General features: G+C 40.6%; 1 protein-coding gene across 1 annotated transcript; it reads right to left on the minus strand.

Moving 5' to 3' along the window:
- Window positions 1-3,061: 3,061 nt before the first annotated feature.
- LOC146559702 (uncharacterized) lies at window positions 3,062-11,564 on the minus strand. The gene is made up of 5 exons (XM_085244799.1): window positions 7,379-11,564; window positions 6,587-6,820; window positions 5,329-5,485; window positions 4,130-4,259; window positions 3,062-3,930 (listed from the first exon to the last, which is right to left on the minus strand). The coding sequence occupies exons 1-5, from the start codon at window positions 11,428-11,430 to the stop codon at window positions 3,743-3,745; spliced, it is 4,761 nt and encodes a 1,586-aa protein (XP_085100925.1). The 5' UTR covers window positions 11,431-11,564; the 3' UTR covers window positions 3,062-3,742.
- Window positions 11,565-14,024: the final 2,460 nt, after the last annotated feature.

A 14,024-nucleotide genomic window follows, 5' to 3' on the forward strand; every position in this document is an offset into this window, starting at 1 on the left:
TCTAACTATATTATTGTGAGGCTTTACAAGATTATAGATTCATTATTTCTGCAGAGCACTATCAAAGGGCATTGTGGTGAGCTGTGAATGCCGTTGCACTCATATATAGGAAGACATGAGCAGAATTAATAATTTAATGATATGAAAGATCTTCACTTAATACAAGGTCACATTTGTTTTATTTTGACAGCATATCTTCTTCCACAAAGACCAGAAAGGCTGTTTTCATCACAGGCATAAAATATGCCCTGCTTAGATATATTTTTTTTATTCTGCAGATGGCTAAAGTGTCAACCCCTCAACTCAAGTCCTAACTACCCAATCACTTTCATTCATCCTACAGAGACGGGTGCAATAATAAATGAATTTAACATTCACTGACAGCCACAGCGTCATGCCTCACTAACTAGCACTATTATTTAGGAGAGACTCATGGATTGATGTTCTAGTGTAAAGCAGGCATCCGTGATAAGATTTCAGATAGGCTACCTGAGGGTGGAAGTCTGTCTTCATTGATGGAACCCACATCTTTAGCTCAGCCAATGGCATTAGCAAGCTCCACCACACCCGGTAAGCTGACTGGTTAGAGCTAAAGGGTTTTCGTCCTCTAATGGCTAACAAGCTTAACTCCAGCATTTCTTATTAATATTCTGTGAACACAGACGCCACCACTGGACTAGAACATTGCTGGGCCTCTCAAGAGCATCATTTTTTACTCATTATTTATTTCTACAGAATAATAAATATTGTCACAATGTTTAAAAAAAAAAAAAAAAAGGAATAATATAATGGTTACCAAAAAAGAGTCAGACTGAAAAACTGTGAAATAATTATTTATCCTTTGTATAGTGGTTCAAAATCTGAGGGTGCAGTAATTTAGTAGTGTTTCAAATTTAAATCCCATATAATATAAAGCAGGGTCTGTTTCGATTTGCCTAGATCAGCAAAAGTCAAGAGTCATTCTGCACACTGTGCTGTGGCCTACTTAAAACCTGAGAAAATCCCATGGAGCTCACCTAAAAAAAGAAAGTGATGTATATTTTGGAAAATTGTATTCAAAAAACATGAATAACACAGGCTGTTGACTATGTTTTTCGTAATGCTACCCAGTCATATTCAAAGTGACCCACCTGACCCTAACATCCATTTAAAAGCAACACATTCTGGTCAGGTTAATATCACAAACTGACCATCTCCTAATACCAGTTTTAATTCACTTTTTACATTAATAAATAAATGTTTATACACCTCTAACTCTACACATGTGAGTAATTTCAAACTGAATTACTGTGGCTTACCTGCAGTATCTTCACCAGCAGTGCCCACCCCACACTGTGGGAATCACTGGCCTAGGCACACACAAAGTAACATATAATTTACTTATTGTTTGGACTTTGATTTAAAGGTATATTATGTAAATTCTGATACCATTAGTTAAAAAAACATGTCTGCTAGTGCATGAAAGTGGGAGCACAGGAGTTGTTGTCTTCGCCAATGTGTCATATTTTGGCTTAAAATGGACTCAAGGAGCAAGCTGGTTAATATTTAGGGGCAGCTGGTAATTGGCTGGGGAGGATGGTTTATCAGGGACGCGACCAGGAGCCCTGCCAGAAGAAGAGAGAAAGTGTTAACAGCAGCCAAGATCAATTGAACAAGACATTGCAGACTTCTTTAATTAAGTTCCACTATCTTCTTTTTGGTCTTATGAATAAAGTTTCCAGAGATGTTCACGGCTGGTAGGCCAAAATCCAAATCAGACCAGGGGTGCAGGGAATGGTGTTCAGGCAGGTGGAAAGCAGGTAAATCCATTCCTATCCAAGGAAAGGAAGTGACTGATTGAAGCAGGCGAGAGTAGCTGGAGGTGTTTGAAATATTCTTCAGGTAGGTTGCGATTCAGATTTACAGGACAGGCTCCAGAAAGGAGATGACAAAACTGGGTTGCGAAGGAAAAAGCACAAACACTAAATGTAGCAGGGAGGGACTTATTATAATTATCATTATGATCATCATCATCATCAATCACCGGCCAGGATTTGAAGACCAGCTCCACTCTTCGCCAGATGGTCTGCTACCTCACGGTGGGAAATCAGCTCATATAATATTGCTTAATGTTCATGTTCCTCCTCATGTTATTTTAACATGATTTTCTCCCTGCATCTTCAGTATCCACGCTCTAGGTTCAATACTCACCTGTCTCTCACCATGTCTTCCAGTGCTGGTCAACTCAGTCTTCATGTTTCTTACTTGTCTGCTCTCCTGCCTGCAACAATCCTCCGGACAGGAAAAATGTTGTGCATCTTGGCTACTCACTCCTTGACTCTCTCGGACACTCACCTAGCTGCCTCCCCTGTTTCATGTGCGTCACACATGAAACAGATATTCCCATTAACTTTTACACTGAATCCGTCAAATCAGATCTTCATAGATTAGAATTGGAAATTTATATTTTGTCCACAAATAGTGGCATAGTTGCAACATGACATAGGTCATGTCATGGTCACAGGGAGATTACCATCGTATTTTTCCTGAAGTCTGACTGACATATTTAGCAGCAGTGAGGGCTTCCATTAATGCCAGGAAATCCAGACATCAGATAAAACGTCATTCAAGACACTGTGTTCTGGGCACCTTGCAATGTTTATGAATACAAGTTAGAGAAATTTTAGATTTCTATAACTATGAAGTCTGAGTTTATACTTTTAACAGCAACACTGAGAATGTTAATAGATAGAAATACAAAATAAAAGTGCACAGTTTTAGATTCTCCTATAAACCAGCGGTCCCCAACCCCCGGGCCTCGGACTGGTACCGGTCCGCGCAGAGGGAGGGAGTCTTGAACACCTTGAGCTGAACTCTATGCTGATGGAATCTTATCATTCAAATACTGCCCCTGAAGTTCATGTCTGTTTTTGCTCCCACTAAAAACCCTGAAGGTCATCATCCTTCATTGGAAGTCAGTGTTGAACTCCCTGCACAGCAGTGCACCTACATTCAAAATGAGGAAAGAGAAAGAAACAGCGCTAACAATGTTCCCCAAAAAAACTTTACTGGTGCACATAAAATGGATCATGGAATATTATGTTAGGAATACTGCTAGAAAGGATTTTCCCATTTGTATTTTGCTTCATTGTACTTATTAAGGATTCAGATTAGAGATTGAGATCAGGAAAAAATTCTTCTTTAGACACAGATTAAAAGTAAATCAGCACTGATACATATTCTGATTTTTTTTTCCCACTATTTCATATTATTAGCCACATCATATTACAGTGTATAGATACAGAAGCAACATTTCAGGGCTGTTGTATGTTCTCTTGCAATAATAAATGAGCTTCTACCACAAAGACTCGATATAGGTAACGACACAAATGCATACATTATCGTGTATGAAACAGTTATTCACAAGCCATTATTCTCAAAGTGGGAAACAAAGCATGCTGATTTCTTGCCCCTGGGGATAAAACAAAGGGCTCAAGGTGTTTTTTTTTTTATTTGTGAATGATAATCGACTGCTCATGGTTAAGTACAAAATTAGACTGCAACAGCTGTGTCACCTGCGAAAGGCGGTGTGAATTGGATTGCTCCTCATTGTGTAGTCTAGCCTATACCAGCCGATGCAGCTGGCCGCCTCTGCTCTGTGGTTAATATGATTGACTGCTCCACTGTCTGTTGACTAATGTAATTGTCTGCAGCTATTTTGGTAAAGACTTGATCAGTGTAAAAGGCGACGGTCCTTCCTTGGTCACGGAAGGATCAAGTCACCTCCTGGGTGAAGACAGCCGCAGCAGGCTCGTGGCGGAGCCGCCGAGCGGAGCAGCCAGTCACCCCGTTTACGGTAGGCCAGCCACACCAGCAGCAGCATCACTGTGACAAGTGAGGAGCCAACCACCAGGCTGACTATGACCAGAGCCAAGTCCAGTTCTGATGGTTCTGATAAAAACACAAACAGACCGTAAAAGTCACAGCCATGACTTGTTTGTGCAGTGTTCCCTAATCTCTTTTACTTTCATTGTGTAGCTTTATATGACGCACTCATGAGGAGAATATCTAATTTCCTGTCACATCATCTGCCGTGCATGCTCTGTTATCTCAGATCATCATTTTTGTGTAAGGACCAGCTAATAATTACCTATCTCCTCTGGAAAGGTAGAGTTCTTCACTTGTTTCAACATGGGTCCAAAGGATATGCGATTTTTCAGATTGGTGGCAAAAGTTTGCGAGCCCTCTGAGGGAAGTGCACGCCTCTTCTGAAGGCACTGCTACAAAAAGACGAGGAGATATAAAACAATTAAGTTTGGAAACTGGTGAAATAGCTAACAGGTTATTATCTGTTTGGGTGATGGATGGTTGTTCTTTCTGTCTGTGATGATAAACAGAAAGAAATGTGCACGAAACCAACACAAACAAATCACTCCTCTGATAAATATTTTGGAAAAACCTGATTTCTTTCCTGCCAGTTTTTTTTTTTAGTTGAATAAAAAGAGCATGAGCAGAAGTATTTATTTCAAATAAAGAGCTGCAAATATGGATTTGAGCTTGTAAGGAACAGCTTTCATTTAATCTAGGCATCCCATTCTGATTTAGAGCAGCTCAAACTGGGTTTTTGCAATGCAATGTATAGCTTTTCTGTAGCTGATGTGCTTCACCAGAATGCATAGTCTCACATCAAGTGCAAAGAAGAAACACAATTTGTCACAACAAGAGGGGGGAAGGAGCAATAGATGTGGACAAAGAAAGTTGCAGATAATGCAGTACAATTTGTGTCAAAGCTCAAACTCTCAAAGTGTTTTACTGCTCTATAAGATGGAGCTTTTATCGTCTATCATATATCCCCACTGTTTTACATGACCACTGTAACAGGAAAAAACAAAAGAAAAATGGCTGAGAACTTAGCAATACTAGAATCACAGCTGCTGTGGGAGCTGTGGAAGTGCTCTTCAAAGCCAGACATCAAAATGAGTCTCTGGAGTTTTTCCTCTCTTTCACCTCCGCCCTCTAACATGCACTTGTCAGATGATTCCCCTTTTCTCCTTAAATCAGAGCCCTCATTCCCAAAACAGCAGGATACAGGGGTTGGTATTAGAGCTGCTTGTCTAGTGCTATTCTCTAACTTTGTGAAGACCTCATCTAACCTATAGTGTGTCTATAATCACGTGACCAGGGTTCCAGGCTGTGTGTTTGATTCCTCTTGTACCCAACCAATTTAAAGGAGCCCGCTCACTTCTAGTCTGTCTCCATGTTTTCCGTGTCACAAAATTTAAATTACCTTCAGTCGCTTGCTCTTTCATTCTCTCACATCATTACGCTGTGCACCCACTGCAATCTTACCCTTTCACAGTCAGAGTGGTTCCTCAGGCAGACACTCAGATCGCAGTGTAGGTACACTACTGAGTAATTAATCATTTGGAAGAGACTGATGGTGAAGCTGGCACTCGTTGACAAGGCAGTGGGCAGTAGTGTGATCCCTGCTGGTTCTGCTGCTAACCTGAGGCACCAAAACAAATGCAGAGTATAACCTTAGTGGATTTTTTTTTCTTTAAAAGAAATAGCGGAATGTTTAAGGAAAAGCGGTTAAAGTGAGAAAATCCTGCCACATGCCATGGAAGCTGCAGTAATCAATAAACAGTGCACCCTTTTTGTGTCAATATTTTGGATTGGACTGAGCTGAACACTTAAAAAAACAATAAATCATATTAGGTAAATGTCAGTTTTTGTTTTAGGGTGTTGTAAGATTGGTAGTTATGGTATGTAATGTTAATAAGTTTTGCTATAAATTCTGATTTAGCATCCAGAATATATTCACCAGTGTGCTGATTTTTTAAGCATTTCCTCAGCTCTTTAGGAGTTATTGAGGTTATTATTTCAAGGTAATTTAAAATGATTTACTGTTTTTTTTTCTTCATTTCACTCAGGAGAAATACATTTGAAAAAAAAAACTGCACATCACTGGTGTAAACATTTTTTTAAGTTTAACAGTCACTCAGACTTTGATATTTTACAGGTTGTCTATTTACAGTATATTGCTGCTTCTCCATATGTGTGGAGTGCACCCAATTTCCATCTATCTGACTGATCCTGGCTCAGAGAGATAACACCATCAACCTACAACAGCCTTCTTTTTATCTAGAATATTTAACTCTTAGAAATGGACCTGCAGCTTCCTGGATTGATGTAAGTTATAGTAAAACTGTTTATCTGGTAAAATAAATAAATAAATAAAAATAAACATTCTTTTAAGCAGTGACAGTCTAGCCCTACGTATAATAACAACCCTGGGCCGTGTGGATAAGTGTTACCTGGTAAAAATGTGATACCTGAATTTTTTAAATTATTTTATTCCCCCATCACCAGGTCAGAGATTTGGAAAAATTGAACATTTAAACTTATATTTAATCCAAAGTTTGAATGAGACTGCCTAATAACCTTATTACAAGAAGTCAACAAACACTGATGTTATCAAAGACATCAGAATTCTATCCATCCATCCATTTTCTTGACAGTTTATCCAATTCATTGTGGTGGGGGATTGCCGGAACGCAAGAGTTGGAAAAGAACACAAACGCTTATTTCCGGCTTTCCTGTTTACCTGGAGAAAAGACAGCAGGTAGAGTTTGCAAGGTCTGGCTGGATGGTTGGAGACAGGCAACAGGAGGTGACCCCGAGGTTTATCTGACTGTTGTTTGTCTTTAGGTTGATAACCACTCTGAGGTTCCCCTGGGCAGGTACAGCATCGCCAGGCTCTACACCTCTCCCAAGGTCAAGACTCATTTCTGCTGTGTAGTTTCCACTGCCACACAGATCCTCTGAAACTTCTGTTATACTACCAACAAATTGGTGTATTTGCAACATGAATCTTAACATATTTACATCATAAATATCTTTAAAGAAGGGCGGCACCAAAAATGTTATTGTGTAAAGTACTGCATATTACATACTTTATGTTACTGCTAAACATACACACATAAACATACATCTTATTTTGTGATTGATTTCTCAATGTAGACATTCGTTTACATCTATTTTGATTTAGTATAGAAATCAGCTTTAGGACTTGCAGTCACATGAGTATCTCAGGTTGAACAAATACAGCTCTGAAAACTCTTCCCACCTCAGAGTTTTCACAGTTGTGAAGGGTAGTAGTAGTTATGTCTAAGTTATTTTGCTCAGCTAAAATTCCTAATTGTGCTATAAACATTCATTGACTGCAGAAATAAATAAATAAAATGGCATCCTAGTCTGTTTGCCAACTGTGGTTCCTGACTTCTTTTCACAAATTAGGAAGAAAAAAAACGTAAAAGTCATGGGATCATTTCTAGTCAATATTTTAATCATTCAAAATCTCCAGTATGTGTTAACTAATTATAAATAGTAGCATTACCCAGAGAGATACAGATGTGATGAGGTCCTTCCCCTGCGCTTCAGCTTTGGCAGCTCGGACTCAGACTCTGGCAGTAACAGGCTGCGCCCAGACTCTTCTTTAGCCGCGGCACTCACTAACCTGGTGGCATTTTGCGCTTCAAGTACCTCGACATTGCCTGCTCCTCGGTTTAATTGTGTTTTTGTGTTTTTTTCAGAGAGCACCGTCAGCTCAGTAGCCTTTATTTTGGTCTGCAGAAGAGCTGCTTCAGGTTCAGATAAAGTGACCTCTTTAGCAGGAACCTCCTGAGCCTTCGAGGTCTCTCTGTGAAAGCGTCTTTGTGTTGTTTTCCTTACAAAGTGGGGCCTCTCAGGTGTCCAGTGCCTCTCCAAATGAACAGCTTTAGCTGCCACACTCCTGGCCTTTTCTGACATCGTTTCATCAACGCCGTGATCGGATTCACCGATACTGATGAATGCTGAAAGCGTTGCATATTCAAGGTCAGCGGCCTGCGGTGTAGCCTTTCCAGCTACAAGACAGTCAGAGCTGCAATTGCCATTTTCTGGTTTTGCGCCAGCAGTGTCCTCGTCTCTGAAATGATCTCTTTCTGTGACTGCACCCTGTGTTTTATACATTTTCTGACTATGATCAATTTCACCTGGTCCAGTTGTTGTTTCAGTCGTCTTGGTTGACCGAGCACAGCCGATAGTCCTACAGCTGCTTTTATTAATAATGTCTGTGGGCGAGATCCTTGTAGTTGGTGCAGAATCTGCCATAAATCCAGATATCAATTGACTTATTGAAGTCTTTTCATGCGAGGTCTGCCTGTCAGACTGCTCTGTTCTGTCCTGCGTATATGCTGCAGAAATTTTCTCAAGTAGAGATTGTTTGGCTTCAAAAGCACTCTTTGTAGTCAGAGCTGTTTTGATGTCTTTAATTAATGAATATTCCATTTTTCTAAGCATGGTAGATGTTGGACCATGCAAACCTTCAGCTCTGTGGGATGTCTGCAGCAAGTCTCTTTGGATGTCCTTCTCTGGGTCATTAATATTATGTGTTATTACAAATACAGCAGGAGCAGCATGCTGACTCTGTTCAATAGTCCGTACAGAAATTTTATCCTCAGGCAGCTCGGCACTGTGTGTTTCTGTTGTGTGTTGTCTTTTCACAGCAGGGTTGGGTTTGCCAGTAGTAGGAGTTATGGGACGCCCTATCAATGACAAAGACTCAGTATGACGATTCGAGTGCTCTATGTGCTCAGCAGCAGCGCGAGATGAGTTTTCCACAACTGGCACACTCTCACTAGCCATCAGCAGTGATTCGTGATCTTCTTTGGACACAGTAACCCCACCTATGGTAGGAGTTGGAGCCAGGGACACGGAATCATCAGTTACTGCTGTTATCATTTGAAAGGAAGAAGTAATTAGCTGGTCGTCAGTCTGGTGTGTGGATTTACTGAGGATAATGATATCATTTCTGAAAGTAATATGTGCAGCAGGGAGAGCACTGTTGCTCACTGAATTGTTTTGCTTTCCGGGTGTTTTTTCTGCATGATGCTTCACATCAGAAACAGACATTTTAGTCACATCATCATGCTGGATTTTAGGCATTTCAGGCCAACCTTCTGACTCAACATCTGGAGAGGTGCCAGATGGTGCCACATGTGTGCTAAAGGCAGGTGTTCCAAAATCATACACAAAATTGTCGTCCATAGCCTGCTCAGTCCTGGGCCCAGCATGAACCGCAAGCATGACAGACTTGATGGGAACTGTCACAGTGCTGTTTGCTTCATTTTCGCCATTTACACTGATCAGGTCATTCTCATGAATCATTTTCATTGCTGGTTTATCAGCCTGCATTATAGACAAAGAATTAAGTTCATCTATGTTATCTTTATTGCTGCCGGTCATTGGTGTAATAAAAGGTAAACTGTTCTTTTCAAGTCTCATCTCTGATATTTGCTCTGTGACCAGCTCTAAATGTTTCACTTTCAAGGTCACCATTGTTCGTGCATTATCGTTCTCCTTGATTTGATTTGTCTCATCAGCAGTCCCTAACAAAGACTTGACACGGTCACTTTCACCATTCGCATGTTGAGTGTTGGAATTGGCCCTAAGTAAGTTTAGTAAGACAGGGCTAACCGCTGATCCGGTTAGACCTGTCAGCCTATAGGTGCCAGGTAAAATGTCACCTCCAAACAGGCTGAGATTTAGCAGCGGTGACATGTTGGTATGGGGAAATTGATCGTTTTCCGCTTTAGGACTCGATGATGCCGTTAGGGTATGCACAGATCTCTGCTCGTTACCATCAACAGAGGTATGCAGAGCATCTGGATGGGCTGTCTGCTCTGACAGTTTAAATGAGCATGGCTGGCCTGAAGTCATGTCAAAAGAGGGGGAGGAGGAGGACTCGCTGATCTGAGGGACAGGCTGCGCTTGGCGAGGCTGCAACTGGCCTATGGAGATGTGGGCCTCGGATGACAAGGCTGTGGCCGTGGGTGGCCTAGTAGATGAGTGATTATACATCTTCTGGTGTGGACCGGGATTCACTGATGCTATAATGTATTCTGCTTGCTCGCTCTCATTTGCGGTATGTAAAATTGAATTGGCCTTTGAAACTGAAGCACTAAATTTATGCGTCTGATCTGGGATGTCGTAAATAATTGATATATTGGGAGTAGAACTATTTACTGTAAAGTGGGGCTCAGCTCTCGGGAATCCAGCTGCGGTTGTCAATCGATGGGTGGTGAGTGACAACATATTGCTGATAGTCTTTAGTAAAGGGTGAGTGAATTTAGCTGCACTGCTGTTTGGGGAAACCGATGGCTTTAATACGTCCCCAAACTTTAAAGTGTGATGTCCAAGTGTAGCTTCAACAACTTCGTTCCGGGCACTTTCTTTAGCGAGTGATGACGTAACTTCATGTTTTGGAAAAACGTCCTTGGGAGGAGAGAGATGAGATCTAGTCTGTGTGTATGGCTCTTTGGGAAGAGATGTTGTTTTCGATTGGATGGGGCTCTGACTTGTTGTTCTGTGATTTTTTGTCACTTTATAGGTAAATGATTTATTTGTGATTTCCACAATTGCTGTAGCATTTTCTCCCAGATGAATGCCCTTGTTCTCAGTGGTTCCCAGCTGTTTAATCAAACTGGGGCAGGGAGACAGGTTCTCAACAATGTGTTCTTTATCTCTGTTAAATTCTTTCGAATTAGTAGGGGGTCCAAAGGGAACATTTGTCATGTCCCTTTTCCCAGTTTCCCCAACACATTTATTGTCTTCTTTCCCCTCTGGCGTTTTCTCACTTCTATCCTCTGCTTCTTCCCTTTTTAAAGACTCACTCTGCTTTTCAGCTGCAACTTTTAGGAAATTCTCTTCATATATTTTAGTCACACTGTCTCTTTCAGCTCCTTCTTCATCACTGATTTGCCCTTTGCTTTGATCCAGGTTTTGTCTCAAGGTTACACCCTCCTCTCCATTGGTCATTTCACCTTTTTCCCTACTCATGTTGGCGGTTTGCGCTGCCATTTCTTCCCCTTCCCTGTCTACATTTTGATTTGTCTTAGCTCTGGTATTGATTATTTTTTCTTGTTCTTCTTCTCTGCTCTCTTTAAATTTTTCTCTTTGATAGTTCAAAGTTGTGTCTTTCCTGTTTTTCTCTCCTTCCTGCAACTTTATTATTGCGTTCATCTCCTCATCGTTTTCTGTCTTGTTCCCATTTTCTACAACTGCATACAACACCTGTTCATTTTCATCTCTTGATTTTGTATCATTATCTCTTAGTGACTCTCTGATTAAATCCCCACTATATGTTGAATAAGACTGACGAGTTGATGCTACATTCTTCCCTCTAGCTACATCATAAGTTCCTACCTGGATGAGTTTAGACTGAGTCCCTGAAAATTTACTTATTGTCAGTTTCTCAGAAAGAGATTTGCTTGATAGTGTTGGTAGTGTCAACACGGGCATGTCATCACCAAAGTCCTGACTCAACTCTGAGAGAAACAACTTCCTGGGCAAAACTTCTGTTGTTGCGGTGGTTGTAGTTTGTGGTTCTCTTATAACTGGTTTATTCATTGGCCCTGGGGGATCAACAGAAGAATGTTTAACAATGCTGTGTACAGCGTTAAATGTCAGAGGATCTTGTTTATCTGTCAAGTGTGTCTTTGTGGTTGCAGATGCAAGCTTTATGGCAGAATCCTTTGGTAATAATGTCAGTATGGGTCCTTTGGTCTGAAAGCTTGGTTTAGCTGGTGTTTGGAGTCTCAGAAGAGAGATCAAAGAATCCACTCTTCCTGTCTGAAAGTGAGACTCAGGATTTTCGACTGGCAAAGCGGTTGGCCTACTCCCGCTGAAGGGTGTTGCTGCACTGTGAGCTTCAATCGAGCTCATTCTTACTGCTGGATGAGATGCAGTGCTGTGATCACTACCCTCTGTAAGAACACTTATGTGAGTGCTGTGGGGAGCTGAACTAATAACAGGCATATTGCTTACCGGCCCACTGCTGATGTCCAAAGACTGTCTTTGAATGAAACTTTTTAAGTTTGTTGAGACACTGTGGGAAGCTGTTTTGTTATTCTTACTGAAATATATCAGGTCTGACTGCGGGACCCCAGTGCTTACTTTTTTTTCATACAGCTCTTTTTCTCCACTTTCTACTGGTTTCCTTGCAATATAAAAGGATTTTGATGAGTGAGAAAATGTTGTAGATGTTGAGACGGGTCTCTCTTTGACAGAAGCTTCACTAGGATAGGTATGCCTCAATTGCTTCTTGGTGTCTTCTTTTGTTTCTGACGACACCTCAACAAGAGGTCGTGTGTGAAACGCAACCGCTTCTGGAGCTGATGAAAAAAAAATGTTTGGGGAATCATTCAAAACGCTTTGAGTATGACTCTGAGTGTTACTGAAGGAAGAAGAAAGGAAAGTCTGATCGTAAGGTAAACTTCCTCCCTCGCTGAAACTGGAGTGCTTGGTGAGGTTTGCATGACTGACGTCTCTGTTTAACATTTCTTCTTGCACTCGAGCTGACTGTTGATATAAACTGGTTAATGAGGCTGTAAGTTTACTGTTGTCAGGGGAGCCATGAGTTGACAGTGCAGCTTTCCCGGTGGAGCTTGGCCTTTGATCTTTCAGGCAGGTCAAACACAAGTTTGTTATTGTGCTTCCTCTCGGTGAATCTTCTGCTGTAGCATTCTGAAAGATGGATTGCACTGTGCCCAAGCCATACAGGTCTCTTCTCGGGTTTGTGGTTTCCTTGCCTTGAGACTGTTTGTCACTGCTGTCATTACGTGCTGCATCCAGGTTATCAATTACACGAGAATGAGATGCAGATAGCGCTGGAGGTCTCAGGGATCCATCAGCAGATGTGAGCTTAACAGAGTTAGTGTTTCTTTGATTCCTGTAATCAAGAAGAGTGTGAAACCAAGGAGGGGCTTTCACTGCCTCTGCAGTCAAATTGCCCTCTGGGTCAGAGGTGTCATTCATCATTAATTCTATTGCAGATTGCGCAGAAGATGATGAGATCTTTTCATAATTAGAGATCAATAGTTTTTCTGATTCAGTGTCAATCCTCATAGCCGACGGCTCTCTCTTTAATATGAGAGAGCTATTCCCATTTCTGGAGACAAAATGCTTTGAGCTTGGTAGGGAAATTAAAGCTGACGCCTTTGTTATTAGACTTTTCTTATAAGGTTTTGTCAGTCTGGTGTCAAGCAAGACCGCCTCTGGAAACTTGGCAGTCAATGCCATTGCGGTATGTTGATGTGTCTTCTCTGTAGGTATTGCTTCTGTGCCATGACCAGTTGTGTTTTCATTTTTCAGAAGCAGATCTTTTGTGACAGTTGTGCTTTTTGTTTGCTCTGTGAAGTAACCTTGGAAATCTTCTTTTTCTGCCCTGACTACGAAGACAAAAGCAAAACATGTCACTCAAATGTCCTCCCTAGAGGCTCTGTTTCTTAAACCTAGCATGAAAAATAGCACAAAAATGAATAAATAAATAAAATAAATGTGTTACTGTTTAGTACTATTGAAGTCTTAAAATCACATTAGTACAAACACCTGGTATTCAAAATAAGACCGAGTGACTGAGTGAGGTTAAAACATTTTAAATCAGCATCACTGTTTTAGTTATTGGAGAGGTTGTCTTGCCCTCATATAACTTGTCCTTGCTGGTGATTTTAAGAAGTTTAAAATAGTGTTAGAAAAAGAGCCTTGCTGCTATAGTACATGTATGCATAAGATAGAAAATGTCTGAGGTTGATGTTTACACTGATAATTGCAGCATTGATATCAGCCAGTTTACAAACTGAATTAATCTTTGCACATTAATATTGTGAGTTATTACTCTACGGCAAACTGAGGAAACAGCAAAAAAAAAAAAAAACCTATACCATAACATCATATATTTAAATACAGGGTAACACATACAGGTCACACATAGAATGGATGTGAAAGATAAATCAATTAATATTGGTTATATTAAAACATTATCATAAAGCTAAACAAAGTAGTCTTATGAATGTAATACGCCTTAACTTATGAATGTATTCCTCTGATTTAGGTAATTACTTTAAAATTAAAATGTAAGAGCCAGAATATCATTTATGTATCTATCCATCTACCAGGCATGACACACAATTAAATATATATGTGAGGAAAATTCTTTTAATTTA

Source organism: Mchenga conophoros, linkage group LG14 (assembly GCF_057382185.1).
Source record: "Mchenga conophoros isolate Kocher_MC1m ecotype Shallow Benthic linkage group LG14, M_conophoros_male_GT1.1, whole genome shotgun sequence".
Classification (NCBI taxonomy): Eukaryota; Metazoa; Chordata; class Actinopteri; order Cichliformes; family Cichlidae; genus Mchenga; species Mchenga conophoros.

Excerpts from the sequence above, each read along its gene's own strand:
- LOC146559702 (XM_085244799.1), bottom strand. The coding sequence starts at position 11,430 with ATGAATAAACCAGTTATAAGAGAACCACAAACTACAACCACCGCAACA. Across the intron at positions 6,821-7,378 it reads TCACATCTGTATCTCTCTGG|TATAACAGAAGTTTCAGAGG; the intron begins GTAATGCTACTA and ends ATTTGTTGGTAG. Across the intron at positions 3,931-4,129 it reads TACCTTTCCAGAGGAGATAG|AACCATCAGAACTGGACTTG; the intron begins GTAATTATTAGC and ends TGTTTTTATCAG.